At 50.9% G+C, this 24,204-nt stretch overlaps 1 protein-coding gene across 10 annotated transcripts in view; it reads right to left on the bottom strand.

Moving 5' to 3' along the window:
• JADE1 (jade family PHD finger 1) overlaps positions 1 to 24,204 on the bottom strand; it is a 56,370-nt gene that overhangs the window by 10,804 nt on the left and 21,362 nt on the right. For 8 of the 10 annotated variants that reach the window (XM_059923595.1, XM_059923599.1, XM_059923596.1 and 5 more), the window contains exons 3-9: positions 18,301 to 18,386; positions 15,077 to 15,234; positions 12,971 to 13,158; positions 10,201 to 10,412; positions 7,045 to 7,212; positions 5,717 to 5,833; positions 1,577 to 2,098 (exon numbers count right to left, since the gene is read on the bottom strand). In XM_059923595.1, coding sequence (XP_059779578.1) covers positions 1,577 to 2,098; positions 5,717 to 5,833; positions 7,045 to 7,212; positions 10,201 to 10,412; positions 12,971 to 13,158; positions 15,077 to 15,234; positions 18,301 to 18,386 — 1,451 coding nt within the window. Of the gene's footprint in view, positions 1 to 1,576; positions 2,099 to 5,716; positions 5,834 to 7,044; positions 7,213 to 10,200; positions 10,413 to 12,970; positions 13,159 to 15,076; positions 15,235 to 15,647; positions 15,686 to 16,047; positions 16,112 to 18,300; positions 18,387 to 24,204 lie in introns of those variants that run through there. The other 2 variants (XM_059923603.1, XM_059923604.1) reach the window with 2 other exon arrangements.

Below are 24,204 nucleotides of genomic sequence, written 5' to 3'. Positions count from 1 at the left end.
ATCTCTAACAAAAAGGCCACACATACATGTGGTTGAGAGGCGAGGTCTTCTTTACACTCACCACCAGGGGGGGCACGGGAGCACAAGAGCTTCACACACCCTCTTCCCGCCTGGCCTCCGCCTGAATCCGCCTGAATCCGGAATCTTAACCTGGTGCCGGAAGGGGCGTCACAAGCAGCCCGCACTGTCAGGTACGGAAAGGGTCTCTTCTAAGGAACACACTCTCACTGCCACGCCTTCTCTACCAGGGCAGTGCAGGTCTCTTTTGGTTCCGTACTTCTCCCATGTGTCCCTATTCTCTGCCTGCACTCTCGCTGCAAATCACCTCTGAGTCAGATTCTCTCCCAGGCAGGTGCATCACCGCCCCCATTTAATAAGTCAGGCGCTTGGCGGAGACGCGTTAACCGTTTCAGGCCACTTAGGTGCCTTTCAGCACGGGCTGCTTTGGGCCCGAAGCCTTAGTTCCATCTGTGCACTAATGAATTTAATCACGGTCGGCAGTCGGGGCGGTCAGGGGAGCTGACGCGAGAAAGCGCTCTAAGACACATCCCCGACTAGCAAGCTTCAGTCAGAAACTACCTGCAGGGAGCAGGGGGCCCCGGGGAAGAGACAGCCCGCTCCTAGAATTATTCCTGTAGCACGAAGGGAGGTCCAGACTGGGACTCCAGAGGCACTGGAGAGTGGGAGAGACGCAAACCAGCAAACAGCTGAAGGAAAGTGCCACCCGCCGCGGCTCCAGGCAGCCAAGAGCCAGCACGTGGGCCAATCCAGTGGTGGGGGCGCTCGTGGCGCGGGACCGGGGGCTCCCCAGTCAGACCGGAGGCCCCTGCGCACCAGGAGTCCCGCCCCACGCCCACTCCAGACACAGCACACAGACACATACGGACACAGACACACATGCACACACGACATATACACAGCCTGAGTGATGACTTAGCACCTCACTGCCGGAGTACCCTGGGGAACAGAGACGCATGTGTAGGGAAGTTCGTGCACACACAACAGCACCCGCGGCCTGCTCTGCTCAGTGACTGTACCGGGAAGGCCCCCGCGAGTTAGACAGGAGGCAGAGCTGGGTCAGAGAGGCAGTGCTTCCCTCTCCTTAATGAGCCCATGACCAGCACCTAGTAAGTGTTTCCCCGGGTTCAGCAAGAGACTGCCCTACCTCCGCCCGCCCCACCCCCTCACCGGCAATTAAGTCCACTCTGGTTTGCTAACTCAGTTTGTAAACAATTCTGAGCCCACCCCTTGGCCGTTTTCCTGGGGCTCAGTTCCCTCTAGCTCTAGAATGAAGAGGGGAGGGGAAGACACACCCCATTTGATCTTCCAGAAGAACAGTAAGAACTAACGAGAAAGTGTTTAAAATTAAATCAGAGAAGCTCCCCACTCTGTGGCCGTGTGTGTACGGTAAGTTTACCAGCCCATAAACAGATGTGGCCGACACAACCTCATGCTGAAGTATGTACAAGGGTCTGAGAGTAAATGAACTGGCTACCACTCCTTGCTCTGGGCAAGCGGTCGCCTCTTTGCCATCTTCTTCTCTAAGTCACTACAAGGTGTCAGTGTCAATCATTACCCTCTCCAGGTCCTGCCGCAGGTGAGTGAACAGCTGCAGCCTCCTAAACAAGACATCCTGCTCCCGCTTCGCGAGATTGTCCTCTTCGTCTTTCTTTGGGGTGATCAGGGGCTTGTTGAAGTTGCCCTTCCTCTTCAACTTCCAGTACTGGTACAGGAAGTCCACCAGCTCCTCGGGCAGCCGCAGGGCCCTGGCAACATCCAGCAGGTCGACGAAGGTGTAGAACTCATCCTCCAGCTGCTGCAGCTTTTGCTTCCGGACGCTCACCCGGCGGGCCTCCTCTGGATTCTGCCCGAGGCTGCCAAAGGGCTCCAGCGGGTCCCGGGGGGAGCACTCAGGGGCCCCATTCTCCTGAGCGGCCCCCTCACCGAGGCTCTCCTCGGGCTTGCCATGTGAGCTGTGCTTAGGGCAGTAGGACTTGAACTTGACTTCGTCGTTCTCAGCCAAGATGGTCTTCATCTCCAGGCCCCGGTCGAAAGCACAGGTCACGTGGAAGGCCGTGCGGCAGTTCTTCACAGAGCACTGGCAAGAACACGCAGACAGCAAGAGGAGAGAGATTAGGGAGTGACAGTGACTGAGGCCCCGGGTGCCAGGCACCCCCTCCCGACACACGCACAGGAAGAGCTGCACTTGGGGCGCGTGCCAGGACAGAGAAGCTTCACGAGGATTAACCCTGGCAGATCCAGTCGTGTTTTAAATAAGCTACAGCTTGGGACTTAAGGGAACTCTTTTTCATAAACCGAACCATAACTCTCCTAGAAAAGCAACTGCACCCAAAATTGCCTCCTAAAGCAGACACAATCATACAGATGGCACATGTAGACAAAGGGGGCCCTGGCACTCCGATTATACTCAAAAGAACGTGTGCTCAATATGCAGAGTATATTCTGAGGCATTCGTTTGTCTTTTCTTATAGGTCTGGGCTTTTGTAGTGTTTATATAAAAGGCCTGAGTGGTGAGAATCTCCTCAGGAAGAATGACCACTCGCCAGAGTTTTTAAAGGAACGTGGACCCTCCTTTCTAGCCCACAGCCAGGACGAGTCCCAGCACCAGTGGGAAAAGAAATGGCACACCCCTCCTCCAGCAGGGAGGGCTGCTCAAGACGGAGGAGGGTGAATTAAAAACTCCCGAAGACTGGAAAGGAAGAGGAGGCCAGGACAATCCAGGGCACGAAGGACGGGCCTGGTCTCCGCACCCGAGGAAGCTTTGCCAGACGCGGGGGCTTCCAGGCCAGGGGGCACCAAGCTCTGAGATCTGTGTGCGCTTCGCCTGGCAGCGCAACCGTGAGCGACCTGCTGCCTGTGGGTCGAAGGGAGGTCAATCTAGAGGCCAGGCCTCACCCAGCTCTGCCCCGTCCTTACCAGACGCCTCCCCCCACTCTCACCACCCACCCCCAGGGAACCCCGTGGTGCCTCTGATCCAGACGGCAAGCCAGAGGCCTAGCAGGAGAAAAGTGATTTCTCCCCATCTGATCTTGCTAGGCGAATTCCTGGAAGGAGGCTCCTTGTGGTGACTGAAGCCAGTCCCTTCAAAAGCAACACTGTATCGTGTGAGGCCGAGGGATCCCGGGCGCGCCAGCGCTGCAGAGAGGAGCCGAGCCGGGCGGCCCCAGGCCAGCTGACAAGCTTCATTAATTAAACTCACTCAGCAAGACCCCTGCACGGCACCGCCACACATCGCAGAGGCGTGGGCTGGGGCTTCGTCCCCTAATCATTTCAGTATTAAGAGGTGACTCATTGCCAGTCATGATTTCTTCCATTATTAAAAAGTCGCTTTTACCCAGAAGTACAGAAAATCTAGCTCCCTTCACAGAAAATCAATTCCCCCACTGAAAACACTTAAAGCGCATGAACTAACATAAATCTGTAATTTTATCTATAATAATAACCTCAATTCCAAGAAATGTGTGAAATCAGCTTTAGTGGCAGAACACACACACACACACACACACACACACACACACACACACACATACACACACCTGGTCACTATCAGTACAAGACAAAGTGCTCCTCCCTCCTAGCAGGCAGCCAAGTGGAAAGTAAAGTGGGAACAGATGACGGAGACACTACCAGTGTTTGGCTTAAACGACACTTTAACTCGGCGCCCCGACCTGAAAAGAGGAACTCGCCACAGCAGAACATTTATACGGGGCTTTGTAAAGACGCCAAATGGCCTTCCTCTGGGTTTTCCTATTCAGGTTGACTCAGCAAACAGATGTTACAGAAACGTAAGCCAGAGCCTTTCCAGCTGCAGACATTTCAGACAGGAATTCTTTAATAAAATCGGTCTATTCTGTGAAGATATGAAAAATCATCAAACACTTCCTTGGCCTCTCCTCCTTCAAATTCATGTTCTGGGAAAAAGAGGTCAACGGCAACAAAAAAGTCATTTTATCGTCTCTCTTCAAAAGAGACACAGAGATCCCAATCGACTGCCTCCTGGAAACATCAGTGAAGGACCTACTCAGTAAAGGGCGTAATTTCTACCCTCAGAAGAACATCGGGTAACTTGGAAGAAAACGATTTCCATTTTCCTTGGTTTGCCCCAGCTTGTTCCCTGCAAGTGTTCACATGGGTCGTCTACACACACACACACACACACACACCCAGCTCTGTGTCTTTTTTTATTTTGTGGCTTTTAAAAAATTTCTCCTCCACTCCCTCCTAACACAACTCTCAGGCCAGAGGCTTTTGTCATGTTTTAATTTTAAGCAGATTCCATTCACATACAAAAATCTGCACTATTTTCAAGGTCCACAGCCAAATCCCACCAGCTGTCTCATGCCTCACCCTCTGAATATTTTGTTACATTTTGGATTCTTGAACACCAGTGGAAGTGATAACGAAGAAAAGCACAACAGCTTGGCGTGTAAAATGAAAACTTTTAAAAAGAAACACCAGTCAGTGGATACCTTACAGAGAGGAATATTTATCAGCCAAAATACAAACTGAGTTTGCCAAATGAGGTCATTTCTTTAAAACCCACGACCGGCAGTGTGACCAAGCCTGTGTGTGTGTGTGGGGGGGGGGGGGGGGGGGTGTGCTCGCGCGCGCGCGCGTGTGTGTGCGCACGTGCGTGTGTGTGTGTGCGCCGAGCTGCCGCTGCGCGTCCTGCAGCAAGAGAGAAGCCACCCCAAAGCGGCACCTCTGCCCACGGGCTGTGACGTAGGGACCGAGGAGAAGCCGGTGTCCCTGCGCTGGCGCCCCCCACAGACGCAAAGGGCCAACGGCAGCCACAGACAGCGTCTGGAGACGGTGGTGGGACAGCACCTCAGGCCTCCGAGGTCACGACTGTCTAGATGCCAAAAACGTGAGGCCCGGAGAGGAACTGCTCAGGCAGCGCTTTAGATAACACCAAGAAACAGCACGCCGTCGACAGTCTCTCCGTGATTCTGTCATCTGCCTCATGGCTGTCTACACCTGCCTGTACGTGGACACAGAAAACGCAGGCCGACTTCTTACGTACAAGCTCCCCTCCCCCAGCCCCACCCTCCCCCAGCCACACGGTGCCGTAAGAAAATCAGATATTCAGACTGGGCAGAACCCCTGGTGCAGCACCTCATGGGTGTCCCTCTACCCAGCCGGTCGGTGCTCCAAGGAGTCCCCGTTTTACCAAATGCAAAAGGGCTGCTGGCGTGCCAAGCTGATTTCCAACACTGGCGCCAAGACAAGACACCCCACGTGCACACCTCTGAAACCAGCGGCGTCGGGGGCGGCCACAGAGGCAGGGCTGCCGCTCGGCAGGCGAGAGGGTGACTGAGCCTCCAGTGCCGAGACTCCAGTTCTTCCCCAGAGCTGTCGGCCTGTGGAAAGAGCTGCAATGCCAGGCCTGGGGCAGGGAGGGAGAAACCAGACACAAACTGGAACTGCCTTGCAGCTCAGGCGGACTTCCGCGTTGCCCTGTGATGGTTACAGCTGGGGTTCCGGCCACACTGGACACTATCCACCAATAAAGGTGTGTATACGGGGCTGGAGACGCCCCTCAGCGACCTCAGAAGGGCCGTGAGAAGCTCGTCCTGCTTCCTGGATTCTAGCCCCATCTCCAAGCCCTGTGACGGTTAGTTCGCAGAGCCCTCCCCCGTCCCGCTCCCTGGAACACGAGGAAGGGTAATAATGCCATCCTGACTGAGCTGATTACCTGTATGGAGGCCCCAAACTTCTCGTTGCAGAGGCTGCACACCAGCGCCCACCGACTGCTGGGGATGTGAGACACCTTCGTGATGGGCTCCATCTTCTCGGGGCTGCCGATGCTCACCTAGAGGCCCAAGACATGACGAGACAGGGTGGCAGAGGTCGTCAGACAGGGGCTGAACACAGACAGCAGAAACTTAGAGCTCCATTCCTTCCCCATGGCCCTCCTAGCAGAGGGTGCCAAGGGGCACTCACCCTCCGAGCGCAGGTGAAACCCCACCTTAAAGCACCAGGACGGCACGGGGGCCGGCTCTGGGCCGACTCCACGCCCTCCTCGGGGGGCCATCCGACACAGACGTCCTGCTTGTAAAAACGCTCAGACACCCCAGTGTTCACTGCTCACCTGAGTGACAGCAAAGACAAGGTGATCTACTACACCTCCGGTCCACTCCGAAGTGGTCAAGACTGGAAATCCATCTTGAACATACCACAGTCAGTTGTGACGATGGAGCAGAAGTAAATATTGACCACTTTTAATCTCGCTCTCACTAAAGAAAACCATTCTCTTCAGTCAGAAACTACCACTACATACAAAGCGGAAAACTACCAAGATAAATAAGGTCCCCTCCCTCTCCGTATTCAGCCTGGATCACTGAACTGCATCCCTGTTAATACCAAACCGTGAGATCCCATGCTACCAAGACCCAAGTCGTGAAGCCTCAATCCAAATCACTCCCAGATACTTTTTCCTCAGGAGGAAAATGCACCAAAATCATATGCCAAAAAATGCTGAAATCTGAATCACAAATGATAGTCTCAGAGTGAGCCAAGCAAATTAAATTAGTCAAGGTCTGGGACTTGAAATAAATTAGACCAGACCTGAAATTAAAAAGGTTGAGGCTAAGTAAGAATTTTAATAAAAAATCACAAAAATGTGACCTAGAGCAGTGGTTCTTTAACCATGACTGTGCTGTTCGCATGGCTCACCAGGCCCAGGAGTTTACGGCCCACCCCAGGGCAAGGACAGAGCCACACCCAGGCCGCAGCGTGCACGCCCGCCGCGGGTCCGCTTCTGGGAGCGTGACAGCAGCGGAGGGTCAGCTGCAGTGGCATCAGAAGGGAAGTCTGAACACCTCCACCCAGAGTCCAACTCACTGCTGCCTCCAGTTAACATTTCCACAAATTTACACACCACTGACCACATGACAGCATGCTCGAGATTCAATTTAAGGTGGCAAACAGGGTAGCAATTCAAAGGTGTCTTTTTACTCCTCAGCTACAATGTGGCCCAGTGATGAATGGCTCCCAAGGTGAACCACCAAGAAGGGCACCCACCTCGGGGATCCACAGCGCACAGCTGACGTGGACCCACTTGGTCCCACTGCGGGTGGGCTTCATCGCTCCGCCTTTCTTGGGACACAACAAACACTTGGGCTGAACCCCCAGGGCACACGTCCGGCACAGCCAACTGCCCTCTGGGACCTTGAGAATTCCGTAACAGGCCTGTAAAGCCACAGCACGTCCCCAAGGAAAAGAGAGAAAGAGAGAGAGAGTTATTTTTACCCTGTGTGTCTACGAATTTTAAAACGCCTAGAAAGATTTTAACAGAAGCACCCCCAAAATAGAGGCACTCCTTTCAGGAAGAGCGCCGGGCAGCCTCACAGCAGCAGTCAGGAGGCGGGTACAAGGCACAACGTACTTACCTACCAGAGGGTGGTCCTGAAAACTACCTGAGGACAGAAAGGTTTGTAAAAGATCTGCCGTGTTGCTACACACACCCATCTATACCAAGTTTCTAAATACTGGGCGGCAAATCCTCAAAACTCTCTCCAGGGCTAGATGGCGGAAAGCATCCCTCTCTGATTTACTGATATAGGTGGGCTATAAAGTGAGGGAAAAAACACAAAGCGGCTGAGAGCCTCCCAAAGCTATTACACGAGACACCAGTGAAAACGAGAAGCAACTAAGGAGCAGCCTCGCTCCCTGGGCTAAGCAAGCTCTACTAACCAGGTGCCGACACCCCGCCTGCCTCCCACACACAAGTGAGCACAACAGGCGCAGAAAAATGAGACATTCTAGACAAAGAGAATGTGGTCTCTTTGGCGGATACTTAAAACAAAGCCTGCTTTGCATAAGATGGTAAATTACACAAGACAGCAAAAACTGCAGGAATCAAGGCAACTTAAAGTCATTAAGAGGGTTCAAAGAAAGAAAAGGCAAACGTTAAAGAAGTGAAGAAACAAAACCATGATGGTACCAGGAGCACATTCAAGAGCCTTTTAAAAACACCAAACTGTTCAGAACTTTATCCTTGAATGAACTACAAGTCAGGAAGTGGAGAGACAGAGTAACATAGTTCCAATTCTCCAGACAGGAAAAACACAGCCGCTATGCAATCTGAATATCCAGGACGCAAAAAGAAAACCACAGGATGATAGTTCAGGGAAGTTAAGTGACACTAAGATTGGAGCTTAGGAGTGCTGTGTCGGTGCCATGAATGAGCCACTGTCAACACAGACTTACCAAAAAAAGAAAAAAAAAAAAATTTTTTTTTTAATAGAACTAACTGACACTATTAAGGTTTCAAATATCAGAAAGGTCTGTATCAGGCACTCTAGACAAAGTCTCATTTGAAGAGGTTTTTTTTTTTTTTTTTTTTTTTTTTTTTTTTTTTTTTACTGGAAAAGCAAGTCTAAGTAAAATAGAAGATTAAATAAAGGATGCCTGAAAGACAAGTCATGAAGAACATCTCAAAAGAAAAAGGAACCACAGGAAATGCTAACAGGCAATGTGGCATGGCTGAAAGAACAGGAGACCAGGCACGGGGCGTGGGGGCAGGGGCGGGGGGTGTGCGGGGGGGTGTCGTCCAGAGCTCCCCGAGTTCCAGTTCCAACTCTGCCACTAACCCGCAGTGGGACGCTGAACAGCCGAACCTGACTTGAGTTAACTCATTTATAAACAGAGGGTTTGAGCACTTTTCAAGCAGAACCCTTTTTTTCAAACAAGATTTGTCTCGTGGGGGGGAAAAAAGTAAAATGGCAGGAAAAAAACTGAAACGTCATCCAAGTAAATGGCACCAACAACATAAAAGCAACAATGGCAGTCACACTGCTCATGACCTTGAAACAACAAAATCTCTATAAGAATTCTCCATTATCCCAAGGAAAGCGCCTAGATAATTTGAAAATCCAGAGCTACAAGATGGGCTATAACATGACTTCATAAGCAAGAGACTTGTGGTCTCCCCGTCAGGATGAGATGGGACAAGGTCACCACTGGTAAAGTCCTCAGGCAGAAGGGAAACCCAGGAAGCAGACACATTATAAAGAAAACAACAGTCAGGAACTTCACAAAGCAAACTTGATTCTTCTTCCCAAGAGGTCACCCAAGCCACTGTCCCACACAAGCCTTTAAGTTTGTTTTAAATCTCAGCATCAACAGGTGAATTCAAAGAAAGTACCTCTGGAGAGCCTATTAACTAAAGAGTGTATGTGAACACATGTCCCCACAGAAATACCAATTACTTCATTATTGCATTAAAAAATAAATGAAAGAGGTAATAAGGGTCAAGACTAAGATTCTCCCCCAAGCTTTTTAAATTACCCAGTACCCAACCTTACTGAAGCAACCGCCAAATCCTATTGACATCACGGAGGACAGGAAATAACTTTCAAGAAAAGGGGACCCTTTCCGCTTGTTCAAGGGCTCAGTTTATATACTAACATGTTAGCAAATGTTGTGTGTTGAACAGTGTCCGAAAAGTATATGTTAAAGTAAGTCCTAACCGCAGTACCTCAGAATGTGACCTTATTTGGAAATAGGGTCACAGTAGATGTAGTCAGTTAAGATGAGGTCACACTGGAGTAGGGTGGGCCCTTCATCCAACGTGACTGGTGTCCTTACAAGAAGATGGCAACATGTGAAGACACAGATGCATGGGGAGGGCACAAAGTGACGGCAAAGCCAGAGACCAGCGTTGTGCAGCTGCGAGCCAAGCAACGCCAACAACTGCCAGCAAACCACCAGGAGCCAGGAGAGGCGAGGAAGGATTCTCCTTCGGGTTTCAGAGGGAGCATGGCCCTGCGGACACCCTGACTTCAGACTTCTAGTTTCCAGATAGCAAGACAATAAACTTCTGTGATTTTAAGCCATCCAGCTTGTGCAACGGCAACTAACACAGCAAACTAACCGCCTTTTCAAGAGTCCCCCCGCCAGGGTTCTCAATAGCTAAAGCCAGGTGTTGGAGCAGGGCAGAGGGGCTCATACAGTCTAAGTAAACCTGACTTGCGTGGATAGGAATAAAGATACTATGCGAAGAAAGAATGAGGTCCACAGAGGATCCTATTCTCCTGGTTGTAAAAGTAACAAGAAATCCTTCAAACACTAAGAACCCGTCAGGAACAAAAAGATGGGCACACGTCTTTAACTCATGGACCCTGTCTGGAGGAACCACCCCAGGGGGCTTCCTTCCGGGCCCCGCTGCCCACATACCTGGTGCACACAGATGTTGCATTTGTCACAGAACACCATCTCATTGCCGTCCTCACCGTCAGGCGACTGGCAGACGTCACAGACAACGTCTTCGTCATATTCAATCCCCAGGCCTTCTTCAGTCTCTATAGCATGATTCATATTATCGTAGCATCGCTGTTCAAATTCCTCCAGGACCCTTTCCATGGTGTATTCATCTAACTCAGGCATTCCTGGAGGGAAAATGCCACAAAACCATTTTAATAAACCCATACTAATAAATATAATACTATTTATACTAATAAAAATGCACAGTGAATAAATAACATTATAAACAAATCTATCCTGAGTGCCCCCAAATATTTTCTATTGGATGTCCCTCAGACCCTTCCAAGGAAGGGTCTTTAAATTCAAAGGCAGAAAGAGACTTCCACCCAACAGTTTGTTCCTTACGGTCAGGCACTGAAGATGGAGTGCTTGCTGTAAAAAGATCAATCCCAAAAGGGTTCCAGGATATTAAATACATATATTGTTAGACTGTCATTTCATTACAATATTATATATAACAACTAGCATGTAAGTGACTTCAAAACCATGACCACCTATTATGGTTTGGGTATTTTTTTCCAAAAAACATTTCCATTCTTGCTACTTAAAATGGTGCTCTAAGAACAGATTTCACTGTGAACACTCAAATGTTTTTTACCTGGTTTATCCCTCCTCACCCTCTGAATTTACTAAGTTGAGATGCATAGTTAGTCAGACACATGAAAGACGGAAACACAAGGGACGTCTCAAGCAAAGGAGACAGACAGCTCCTGGTGAATCAAAGAAAATGCATTCTTATGCAAGAATGGCCAAAAACAAACTTCAAGCGGTTATCATGGTATGGTTATAGCTAGTGGTGGGGATAAGACTTTTATTTTCTTCCATTTGTGGACGTATTCCAAACTTCCTACAATGAAAATACTCATGCAGAAAGAAAAAACAGCTTGTAAAAAAGATTCAAACACATGTAACTGGCAAGAAACAACAGAAGTGTCATTAGGGCCAACAACAACTTATATGCATTATCATAAATTCAATTAACACTTCAAGTTTTTGAAAACTTGGAGAACACATTAGCGCTGACACTGTGATAAGCCCTGAACACGTATGCAAAAAAGCCACCTATCATCTCAAACCTTATTTCATGACGAGATCGTTTCCGCGTGGCCAGGAGGCTTCATCTCAATTCCTCCTACCAGTTCTGAAAACACCACTGGCTTTGAAACTACAGTCCTATGCCCTATAATTAATTTTTACCATTAAAAAGACCAATAAAAGCTAAGACAAACGTCTTTAAGCACGCGTTCAATACATGTTCTACAACTGCCTCGCTTATCCTGCCGAAGTAGCCGGCACCGCCTTGCACTCTGATCAGTCAGCCCAGCACTCACCACCTAGACCGGCCACTGAAGCCCCGGTCCCTGGCCGTCTGTCCCTCTGCCTTAACACCGGACACCCAGTCGGTCCAGTGCGTCACAGTTGTCTTTACAAAGTAGGATCTTATAGTCTCTGAAGCTAAAACATAGCATTCAGTTCCAAGAGAGCACTGAAAACTTCTGCACAGATTCCCACCTCCTCGCCTGCCAACATCCCGGCCACTAACACCTAAAACCAAGGACCATAAGGAAGGAGACCTTCTTTATCAAAATATCGGAGTACCAGCTTCCCCAGCCCCGTCCGCACCACGTTCCCATTCAAAGGCTGGGGAGCGGCGTGCACGGCGGCCTGTCACATGCCAGGCCCGGTGCTGGGCTCAGGCACCCACACGAAACAAAGCCTTAGTCCTGCACGGCTCTGACATCCTCCATGAAACACTCTGTAACTATTTACCACGTGCTAGACTGCAGACAAACAGCCTGTGCCACCACTTCCCGACCCTGACCTACAATACAGCACAATGCTAATTAATCCTCACAGCCTCTCACAGGAAGCCCAGACTTGGTCTCCCTGACTTGCCATCACCACACTTCAGGCAACCCTTAGCAATCAGAAGTGGTGTGTGGGCCGAGATCCAAGCGTCATCCTGGTCGTGACACAAGGAGATGCAAGCAAACGCGGTACTCTGAGCTGTACGTGCACAAGAACGGTTGACTTGCAGAAAAGATCGCAATGGGCAGGGCACCCAGCTAAGGTAGGGCTCCACCAAAGGAAAGCCAGGACAGATCAACGGGTGAGAGGAGAAAGCACTCAGGTTTGGAAAAGGACTTAAGGGGAATCACCGAGGTGAAAACACGAGGGATGTGTTTGGAAAACGGTGAGCTTGGCTGGAGTGGAGTTTCCTGTGAGAAACTGCAGGCCACGGCTGAAGAAGGCGGCATCCGAATAGCACCGCCGGAGGGGGAAGAAACACAACACCGGGGCAGGGAACTGTGTGGACCAGACCCTTGTGCGATCTTGGGGAAGCACTGCATTTCTCTGGGCCTCAGTTCCCTTGAGGTAACTGGCGGGGCTGCGGGGTGTAGGTCAGGGCAGGAACTGGGAGCCCCGCTTTCCTGCCCGTGGAAAACACCCCTCCTCAATCCCACCGCTCTGTCCGCGAGCCGCACACAGACTGAGTCCCTCTCGGCACACCTGCCGCAGCTGGACACGCGCGTCTCCAACAAAGAGCCCGTGATCCTGAGACCGGACCGAGGCCGAGACGGAGCTGGCGTGGCCAGCGGCGAGGAGCCTCTCCCCTCGCCGCAGGCCTCGCGCGCTCGCTGCCCACCGTCCGCAAGCGAGCGGCAGGGTCCCCGCCTCTCACCCATCTCCTTCAGCTCCTCGTTGGTCAGCTCCAGCCACGCAGCGTCCATGTCGTTGAGGTCGTAACGACACACGCTGTCGGCCAGCGTCCGGAGGTCAACGTAGCCCAGCTCTGGAGGCTCGGAGCCCGACGAGACGATGTATTTCTTGGGTCTGATGAACATGAGGGACTTCTCTTCAGACACGACCCTGGTTAACGAGAAGACAAGGCGGCCGGTTTACCCTTCCTGCCACAAGGAAGGAAGTCTGCCAGAAGGCCCCAAGCGAGCTTCCACCTCCAGCCCCCAAACCCTAGGCCACTGCCGGGTTCAGAGAGTTAAAACCCTAACGCCACTGCTGATAAAGCAAAGTAGGAGTCGTTAAAACCCCTACAATAGAAATAGATGCAAGTGAAAACGCTGCACAAATCTTCAAAATCAGCCTCCCCCACGCGGCCTCCCAGGACGCTGCCGTGCCCAGCCAGCAGCTGTGACAGCAGTGTCAAGGGTTAAAGATCACAGCAGTGTCCTCTAACCAGGCCTGCCCGCCCCTGCTGGAGGCCACCAAGCCCGGGCGCCCAGGGACACGGAGGAGGCAGGAGACGCCACACGGGCAGGGCTCACACAGCAGAAGGCTGGGGAGCCGAGGGGAGAAACCGTCACCTCCGGCTCTAGAGCTCAGGCCTTGCCATCGCTGAGCAGTCTGAGAGCCAGAGTCCCAGCCACGGGCGGGATGCGGCCAGCACAGCTGGCGACCCAGGGCAGGAGCGCAAGTGCCCTCTGCTCCGCACTCCCACCCTCGCCCCCCCCCCCGGGAACGCCTGGAGAAGTGCCGTCCCCCGCAAAAGAGAGTCCGCGCAGGAAGAGGGCGAGTCACTGCCGACGGGGAGCGAGGGGCCTCAGGAGCGCCCCACGGCCCCACGGCCCCACGGCCCTCCACCCGCACGTCTCAGTGTGTCGGCAGCTCGCGTTAACACCCAGCTGTCCAGAGAGGCTGTCAAGGTGTGTCCGTCACCCTATGATTACCAGGGTGGCTCTACCTACAGGACACGGAGACAGGCACGTTTAAGGGAGTTATTCCTCCGACTCAACTAAGGGCGGGCGGGGTCTCAGCCGACACTTCCACGAGCTGGGTTAGCGTTTACTCGTCTTGTGCTGGGCTCGTAACCCCTGGACTGGGATCGCCAGTGCTGCACAGCTAGTCGCTGCTGTGCCCCAGATGCAGCCCTGAGGCAACCAGACCGTGCTTCCCCTACAGAGCCCAGGGAAACACTCCGTCCACTCCACACCTGCAGCCTGACCTGTGGAGGCATCGGAGCGGTCATTTCAGCCTGCATCTTTATGGGCACATTTGTCACAGAGACCCCAAACACCGTAACCAGACTCGACCACCGCCGGTGCCGGGGGGACAGGACGTGGGTGAGGGCCAAGGGGTAAATTCAGTCCACACTCGGCAATGGCGAAAGAGGTCATTTCGCAAAGCAGGCAGGTGACTGACAACGCAGCGGCGGCAAAGCCGGCTGCCGGCCGAGCACAGAGGGCACTCAGCTCCCTCTCCCTGCGAGGAGCCTCAAGGCCAGTGCAGCCGGCCGGCGAGGAAACGGGCAAACCGGCCCTGCCTCATGCTGAAGCCGGTCGGCGAAGCGCCGACCCTCAAGACCCTTAAGGAGAAACGTGGTTTGAAGTAAATCCAGAGACAGCCCCAGCGCGCCCGGACGGAGTGCCCCCGAGGGGCACTCATCAACACACACCTCCGGAAGCTCCCCGCCCGCAGGGCTGCCCACACCCGTCCTCCCCAGAGGCGGAGGGGCCCCGGCAGGACCCAACAGACAGACGCCTCTCTCCAGCAGCTGTGCCAACAGCCCAATGTCCCTCCCCCAGCCAGCCGCTCCCCAGGAAGCCTTGGCATTTACCTTCCTCTCTAAGAGAGAGGCACCTTCCCAAGGGGGCTGCAGTGTTAAGTTCGGAGGCCCGTGGCCCTTAGGAGCGCTCCCTTCGGACCTGAGGTGTGTTTCTACCGCATTTCTCCCTCCCCAGAAGCCGCACCGCTAACCCCAACACTGCTGCTCCTCTCAGGCGCCCGGCTGCCCGGGCAGAGAGGCGGCACCCCTCCCCTGGGGCACGTCTACCTGGCCACGGGCTGAGGGAGGGTCCCAGGGCTCACCGGCACCTGGACCCCTTTCTCCCACTCCTGTCTCCAGGGATCTGCCAGCACATAGTACTCATCCGGGTTCAGCTGGTAGGAGTCATGCAACTTCATGGCGGTGATCAGGTCTGTCCTAAACACCTGGAAAGGGAAAGAAAGGGTCACTGCCATTGGATATTTGCATTCTTATTCAGAGCGCTGACCGCTGCAGGGTAACCATGGGGCTGCCACGTAACAAGGTCACTGTTTCAACAGAGACCCAGTCTGACCTCTTACAGGAAACCCCTCGGCCCGCCACGCCCTGGGCCTCGCTCAGGGCCGGAGGTGGCAGCAGCTCGCACGCCCTCCCTCCCTCGCCAGCTCCGAGAGATGGCAGCGTCTGCACCAGCTACCGCAACACAGGAGCCTCGCTGTCGTCCCCGGAAAAATCTTCTAAGATCTCCCAACTCACCAAGCGGGCTGCTGAAAACACGCGCCTAAAAAAGCCCTGGAGGGAGCTATTTCACTCAAGGGTGCCTTTCTCGTAAATGTTTAAGAAATACAACTCCACTAACCACGTAACAACTCCAAGCCAAAACCCAGAGCCACCAGGGATCCCTCTTCTCTATTCAGACTGCCTCTCCCCAACCTCCGCCTGCCCAGGCACCCGGGCTTACAGCAAGGTGTCCGGGGAGGGCGGGTCCTGGTTGGCTAGAGCCAGGCAGAGTACAGGATGGAAACATCTGGGAGAGAAGCAACGACACACCAATGGAGGCAAGGTAGAAAATGGGCTGGTAAAGAATGTGTTTGTTTGCACACCTTCACCTGGCATAACTTCTACTAGGAAAGCAGCATTTGTGGGGAAAGGAGAGGAGGGAAGGAGGGGAGGAGACAGAGAGGAAGAAAGAAGAAAGCAAGCAAGCTACCACCCTCTCTTCACCCTGCCACAAACAGACGCACAAGACTCAAAAGTACCCCTCGGCCAAGAGGGCCCCTCAGTGCCTCAACTCGGGCCAGGAGGGGAGCGCCACAGAGGCGGCCCCGCGGGCCCGCTCCTCCTGACGGGGCGGGACGCGGCCGGAGCCCAGGCCACTCCTGTCTCAGGGCCACACGAGGAAGCTCTGACCCTGGCACTAGCGCCGGCCCTAAGTTGTATTTGGCACCAAGTGTGCCTGCATCTGTAAGCTACACTCTCTGTTTACACAAGTCACAATGCTGAACTCTCTCTTCTCGGGACAGGGAGTTCTTTCTTGTGCTGCTAAGCTCAGTTCACATTATATGCCTGCTAATAGGTCCGTATTTGTTTTTCCTGGTGGCTTTTCAGGCTGGTGATCACTTTAATGAACTTCACCGCCGTAAGGAAGTCTGAGGCAGTGTCTGACTAAGAGGGCCATGTCTCCAGCCTGCCATTTTGGGCCCGACTTACCCCCAGTTTGCCGCTCCTCATCTCTAAAGTCCCAGTAACAAGCAAGACCCTGGCTGGGCACCTCCCACAAAAGCACAAGGTCAGGTCCCCCTGTAGCACTGAGCCCTGCAGCAGATGCCCGCGCCCCAGGGAGCATTAACTTTGTCAGCCACGCCCTCCAGACCCCGAAAAAGTCCTTTCAAACAAAGTCACAGATCTACATCTTCAGGAAGCACATCAGTTAAAACCACATTCCAACTAAGTCTGATAAGTAATAAGTAAGGGATTTTACCCAAGAAGAAGGAAAATCAAACTGAAGCAACAAGATGAGAAAAGGCAGCCCAACGTTCCTGCACTCAGAGACTTGGATGAGGATGGTCAAGGACAGAAACAGATGCCCTCAAATGGACGTGAGCTCCTGAGTCCCCAGCAGGGCTCAACCTTAGCACTTCAAGTATAAAGTAATTTCAACTCAGAAATTAAAAAAAAAAAAACAAACCCTGGAACAAAACACAGGTCAGGGACAAGACCAGCGCCATCCACACTTCCCAGTGCCGACTCTGGGAGGGGTTCTAGCTGCACCAGGGGCACTGGTGCTCTCACACAGGCATCAGCTCCCTGTGGGAGCGCCCTGTATTCCTGCCCTGAACTAACAGGAGTGCAGTGTGGACATCAGAAAGGTATTGAGGGGGCTGTGGAGGGAATTAGAGAGATAAAAAAGAGCAGCAGAGTCACTCCCGATACCAGAGGAAAGGAAGGCAGCACCGCAGATTCAGAAGGACAAAGGCCTGGAATAAATCAAGGTGATAAAACGGCCACCTTCTCGTGAACATCTGATCTAATGTTTAAGTGTCCCCTGGGATGGTTTTCCACAATTCTAAAGTATATTATATACTACTTCCTCGTGGAGGAAGTTATTCCACAACTAAATAATCCTACGCTCCTCAACACAGCGCCCCGGCTTCCCCGCTACCGGCGAAGAAGTTCCTCATGGATGGCGGCCTTTGCTCAGTCGCTACAGGATGAAGCTGTCTTTGAAGTCACCCCACTAAGAGGCAGTGCAAAACCAAGGGGCTGGACCAAAAACTCTCTTCCCCATAACCTGCTCACCTACACACTGTGACAAGCTAAAATGCCTGTTCTTCAATCCCTCAGATCCTCAGAGCCCAGCCCAAGGCTTTCAGAGCGCAGATCTCAGGAGCGGGAGGGGCCCCTAACCAACAAAGGCCACAAAGCAACTCACCCCAAAACAATTCTGGACAGACAGATGACAGATAGGTGGATAGTAACAAAATGTGAGGGAGCAGGGAAATGTAAGATGAGAAACAAATTTCAAAAGAAGGGGAAAAAGCCTTAAGCATGATCCCCTAAACAAAATCCCAGAATTACATTGGGTTTTGCCAAACAAGCCACAAATTCATGACTAAAACTAACTTGAGGCTGGCAGTGACCGGCAGCAGCTGAACATGCTGATCTCCAGGCCATAGGAAAAGTTGTTGGGAGCCAGCAAAGGTGAAACAGAGAAGGAAAAAAATAAATAAAAAGAATTAATAATAATAGCTAACATTTACTGAGCAGGATTTACCTTCTACATGTTAACCTCTGGGTATTAACCCACTTAATTCTCACAAAAATCCTATGAGGTGAACACCTGCATTATCCCCATCTTACAGATTTGGAAACTGAGGCACAGAGAGGTTAAGTAACTTACCCAAGAATGCACAGACTGACACCAATATCAACCAACCAGGTGTGTGTGTCAACCACATGTACTCATGCACACACGTACGACATGCACAGTCACGCCAGCATTCAAGAAATACCTCCGAAGGCTTTCGATCTTCATGTCTGGAGCATGAACTTCTCCTGTGCTGGGATCTGGAATTCTGTGACCAAGTAGTTGACAGGCCTAAAGAAACAAATATCCGAATAGGAATAATTAAAAGTACACAAATCACTGAGTGTTCACAGGGTTCTTCTTTTTAACCAAACTCAGCAAGGCTCCCTTCCGCACCACCCCAGGAGACGGCCCGATGCTCTGCCAGAGCTCTCCTCTCTCCCCTGGAGCTCCTCCACTCCCATTACTCATTTAAACACTCACTGCCCACAGCAGGCCGACAAGACCACTCCGTACACAGTGTGTTCAGGGCTGCGGTGTCACAGGTACAGCTCACAGGAGGCGAGAGGCCTTTCAAGAACACCATGCAGGTAGGGCCTTCATCCATAAGCCTGCACTTCTTAAGAGGCTCAAAGCCTCGCATTGGTAAATATAAATTCAGAAACTTCTTTTTTAACTTTCAGTAACTTTTTAAACACTAACATCATTGTGCTAAATCCTAAAGCCATCCCCCAAAAGGTCTGACTCCACAACAGAACTTAGCAATCCCTGAAAAAGGGAAACTCAGACCCGCCGTAGACTAGGTGCTCCGGCCAAATCACCTTTAAAATCGCCTACTCCCCTTTCCCAGAGAATGCCTGTCAGCTCTCTTCTGAGCTCTGAGGACAAGATGTTCTTATCCCCTGTCGCGGGACCTTTCCCCCGCCAAGCCATGGGAACTGGAAGCCCTACCAGGCCACCTACGTCTCTTAACTGCCACCACGTCTGAGCTCCTCTCGCGCCTGAGGCCGCTCTGCAGCACCGGCTCCACCCTGCTTGAGGTGCTCCCTCGGCCGTAGCGGCAATTCTCCCTCCTGGTGTCCCCACTCTGTGGGTCCCCGTCTTCCACGCGTGAGCTCTCTCACCTCCTTGCTCCAGTGCCCTCCCCGGGGAGCGCCCATCCACGCCCACAGTCTTACCTGGCGGGCCCAGGAGACTGTCAGACCTGCGTTCCCACACTAACCTCCCTCCCAAGCACCGGGTCCGTGTTCACCTTCAGATCAGACATCAGTCAAGCCCACGGCGTTCCTGAGATCAGTCAACCCAGCACAACAGCAACTGGGCTAGACATTTTACTGAAACCTGCTCTTCTATTCCTACTTTGACGCATATCACCACCATCTCTACCTGAAGTCAGAAATCAAAGAGTCGTGCTAGACTCTCTTCACTCGGGACACACCCACTCAACGGCCGAGTCCTATCAGTTCAACTGCCCAATAGCTCAGAATCCAGCTCCTCTTCTCCGCCTCTGCCACCGCCTCCTGTCTGTGGGTGCCGTACTGACACCAGAGATCTGAAACAGCCCTCCTGACGACCTGTCTACCTTCCCAGTAACTTGCCTCCATGGTGAACAAACTGTACCATTTCCCAGAAATTAACAACTCCCCGCCCCCAAATAAAAGCTAAAAACTGAGGGAACTGCCATTCTACCGGTAAAATCACTTGCCACTCAAAACAGGAAACCCTCATCTCTACAGATTCCAGAGACAAGGGACACAGAATCAAAGCATCCTTAAAACCTTGGGGACATTAAGAAGTAGGTTCTGCCCATAAGCCTATCATCAGATTTGCAATGACAGAGACTAAAGAGGATTGCCAGGCTTCCCTCTGACAGGGAAGAGCACCACCCTTGATTGGCCAGTTCTGAGGCTTGTTTACTGGGTCAACTGACTGTCTGCTGCTGGGCCAGCGGAATTAGATTTCCTACTGGTGACCCTACTGCACTGTTCAGTAACAGTTTAGAAAATTCTTCTTTAAAAAACAATCCTAAGTATATCTCTTTAGACTCCTAAATGAACAAGAATAAAGTTCACTCCCACGCTGAAAGAAATATTCTGGGCACACTGGCGTGAGCCTGACTTGTAGGAAGTTCTGAATCTGGTCATCACTGGAAAAAGGAAGACAGAAGCCAAATTAGGAACCTGGTGAGGAAGGCAGCTCACGTCTCCGGACAGGCCTCTCTTCCACCTCCGGTCCTGCAGGCCATCCTCCGGCCAGCCCACAGGCGGAAAGAAGAGACGGGGAAGAGCACGAGACAGCTCTAGATGGGACGGCCCAGGGGCGCAGGGAGGGGAAGAGATGCAGGGCAGAAAGGGATGTGCCCTCTACTGTGAATCACTAGGTAAAGGGTTATAAATGATCAGGAATTTTAAACCATTCCATTGCTGTACTTCAGTAACTAACATGGGGTCGGGGGACACAAGCGCTTACGTCAAACACTTTCAGAGTTAAAGCAGCAACAACAAATTCATGCACTCTTAAGTTTTATGACCCTCTTTTGCCTCCTTTTGGGGATCTGTCAGGATCCCTCCAGGGTAGTTTCCAAGGTTGCCAGGAAACTTGCAGCTTTGCTGGCATAGGACACATCCACCAAGTAATAGCAATCATTTAGAAACTTTTTCTAGGGCTGCTTTTATATTCTTGAAAAATGTTGCCTGCTTTTAAAAACAGGTATTCAAAAATGCTACAAATTTGGTATCTGATTGTATTACCCAAGAGAAATTCTGGTCCACCCAGAAGCAGTCTGTTCCTCTTCCTTTTAATTTGTCTAATGCAAAAAGAGGAAGAGAAAAATTAATCTTATTAAACTCACTTTGCAGAAAGGGAAAGACTGGGGGAAAACCTAAGTTTAAATTATCACTGACATAAGGAATGTTCTTAGCTTATTTATAGAACCACCCAAGCATCCACTGACAGAGTGAATAAATAAACAAACAGTGGCATATCCATACCACGGAATACTACCCAGCAATAAAGAAGAACGAGCTGTTGACACACACAACACAGATGAATGTAGGAATAATTATGTGGAGTGAAAAGATAAAAAGAATATGTATTGTATTATTCCATTTACATAAAAACTCTGGAAAATATAAACTAATCTGTAGTGACAGAAAGTAGATCAGAGGTTGACTGGGGAAAGTGGGGAGAGAAGGATTATCATGAGTTTTATGATTTCATGGGTGTAAACGTGTCAAAATGTATCAAAGTGTACATTTTAAATGTGTGCAGAAAATCATTGATGGTTTTCTACCATCCATTAACAGTAGAGGAAAAGAAAATGCTCCGTTTTACCCTACACAGGTGGTTTGTGTAAAACCTAGACTTTGCTGCTGAACAGTGAGAAGCTGGACCCTCCCATGTCCAGCAGCAGACAGTTGTCGATGGTGATTTCCTCCTTCTAACTCACTTTAAAACTGTGTAATAACTATTTACAACATACAGTATACCGAAGTCAGCGCTGCGCACACAGCAGATCCTCAATTTTTTAAAAAATGTCTCTAAGTGAACAAAAACACAGCGCCGTTGTTCGGGACTGTAGCTCAAGGGCTGAAGGTGGCGGGTACCAAGAACGTACCCCCGTTTCACCTATTAGAAGACGTGCTTTTGAGCCCGAGGAAGATGCGGCCATGGAAAACAAAGCACTAACGCCTTTCGAGACAGCATGGCGGGGGCACTGCTTCCTGACTGGAACACACCTCCATGTACAGAGACATCCACGGCAAGTCCACAGGAGACTCCAAGCAAGTGCCTTGACGTTCCTACGCCAGTTCTCCTCCCTCATCCATGTTCCCTCTGGATACATCCCAGAATATGATCCAAGCAAAACTAATTCGCACCCATTTTAATTTTAAAAAGTTATGTCATAGAACTTTTTTTTTGAAAGTATGTTGGAGAAAAAAAAATTTTAAACCAGAAATTAAGAGTATTTCAAACACCAAAAGGACTGGGAGATTCTGATTTACACTATAGTAAAACACTGGCCACCTGTTAGTTCTTAAAAACCACGTGCTCAGATGATGCTGGGTTGGTGCTGCATTTTGTTGTTTTCAGAATGCTAACATTTAATGACAAGCTAAATTAAGAATATGGCAAGTAAAATTTTGTTTTATTTTCTTGTTGCTTTCAGGAGAAGTTAGGAACTCTAAAAATTTGGCAATAATATCTAAAATTATTTTATTGCCCACACACAAGATATTACTACCTAAAGTTAAGTCCGCTCTAGTGACAAGGGTACGTGACTTTTAAATTCTTGACATACACGCTGTTTGAGTATCAACAATTAATCTCCATGAAACACTGAGAAGAATTAACAGAAAATAAACCCTTGCTTTGTTTTACTATCCCCAACTTCCCTTAAAACAGAAACGTGGCAGGAATAATCCAAGTCATAAAAGGCGCACAGGTCGCAGCATCGTGAGCGTGGATCCTGTGCGGGCACTGCGTTACGAACCCTGCTTTCTGGTGCTATTATGCATTTATCTCGAACACTCTCCTTTGAAATATTAAAAATAGTCACGCTGTCTTGCCCTAGATCTAAAATAAGGAAAAAACCTCAAGAGTAAATCGAATACATATTGCACACACCTCCGACGTTTGGTAGTTCGTGTGTGTCAAGCCTCCCAGGTGGTGCAGCGCATGAAAGGTTCAGAAACGAGAAGGAATGGCGGCCTGGGTGGCGGCTCGCATCACCACAGATGCAAACTACAGAAGAACCTCACCACTGACCACATGGCGAGTCTCCTGTGTCTCAGACCCGCTTCTAGTTGCTCAACGCTACTCCCCTGTCTTCAGGAGTGCTAAACCGGCTTAACAAGGGAAGGTGCTCAGGACCAGCAAGCGGGCAGCCGGGCGGGCCAGCCGGTGCCGCCAGCACAGAGCAGACTGCAAAGAGCAAGGCGAGGCCAGCCCCGTGCCAGTAATGCCGTGCTGTGCAAAGTCCTATCTGAAAGAAGAAAACAGACGTCATGTAGCTCTGTTTGCCTGAACTGCATGATAGAAGACAAGCCTCTCACACCACTGCTGTTCCTATCAGGGTCTGACCCCACGTCTCCCACAGCCCAGCCCTTCCATCCCAGCGTGGCTTAGCTCTACGGTCCAACTCACTTCCACCTTCCAAAAAACAAAGCTTAATGGGTACATTAAGAGAACTGGCCCAGGAATGTTTCAACATACTTGGGCCGTTGACCAACTGACACAATGTTTCATGGTCACCCAGCCCTTCTGTTAAGTCCAAGTCCACAAACCAGATCACGATGTGCTAGTTACTCCTCAAGCCCAAGATGATGCTCTGCCCATCAATGTCAAGGACAAGCCACAAGTCGGGTTTGAAGAGTGGTAAAGCCATCTCCGTGTGCCTGGAGGAGACATGGGTACAGCCCACATTCTGCAGTACTTGAGCCAAAAATTCCACATTTCAAGAATTCCTACACAACTCTGCGGTGTCACAAGATGCAACTGATGGGGGAGAAAGGAGCAAATTAAAGGTATAGTCAAACAGGAAGAGAAGTGGAAGCAGAGTTAACTTTTATGCAAAAGAGAAACCACCAAGAAACCTCCAAAGACTTGCCATGAAGGAAACCAAGCACAGCCAAACCAAAAAAATGACAGCAAGTTATTTAAAAATGTAACATAAAGGGTCCAAAGCAGAAAGTATGTTTCATCCACTAAAAATTCTGGTCTTTCTTCATTTTTTATCTGTAAGCTGGAGAGAGCCCAGAAAAACAAAAGTCCTCACAAAACTTCATGTTTGCCCCTCATCGACCTGCATTACTAAGTGCAGAATTAGTAGGTTTGAATTTTACTCAGCTACTCTCTGTGCCTTCGTTATCACCAGTGATGGAGCAGAGGCTGGCCGGGTAACTGGAGAAGACAGAAGTGTTTCAGGGTCAGCGCAGGTGTGGAAGCCGGGAGACCAGGCAGGGTCCCCACAAGGTGCCGGGCCCCGGACCCCTCGCCGCACCCCAGGCCTTCCCACAGGGAGGTCAACACAGCCCTGAAATTTAGGGCATTAGGCAGGTGAAAATGGTTCCCAGACCCAACTCCAACACGTGCTTGTGGAAGCTTCCCC

This window comes from Balaenoptera ricei, chromosome 5 (genome assembly GCF_028023285.1).
Source record: "Balaenoptera ricei isolate mBalRic1 chromosome 5, mBalRic1.hap2, whole genome shotgun sequence".
Lineage (NCBI taxonomy): Eukaryota > Metazoa > Chordata > Mammalia > Artiodactyla > Balaenopteridae > Balaenoptera > Balaenoptera ricei.
The sequence above is the reverse complement of the archived record's forward strand: the minus strand, read 5'-3'. Positions and strand labels throughout refer to the sequence as shown.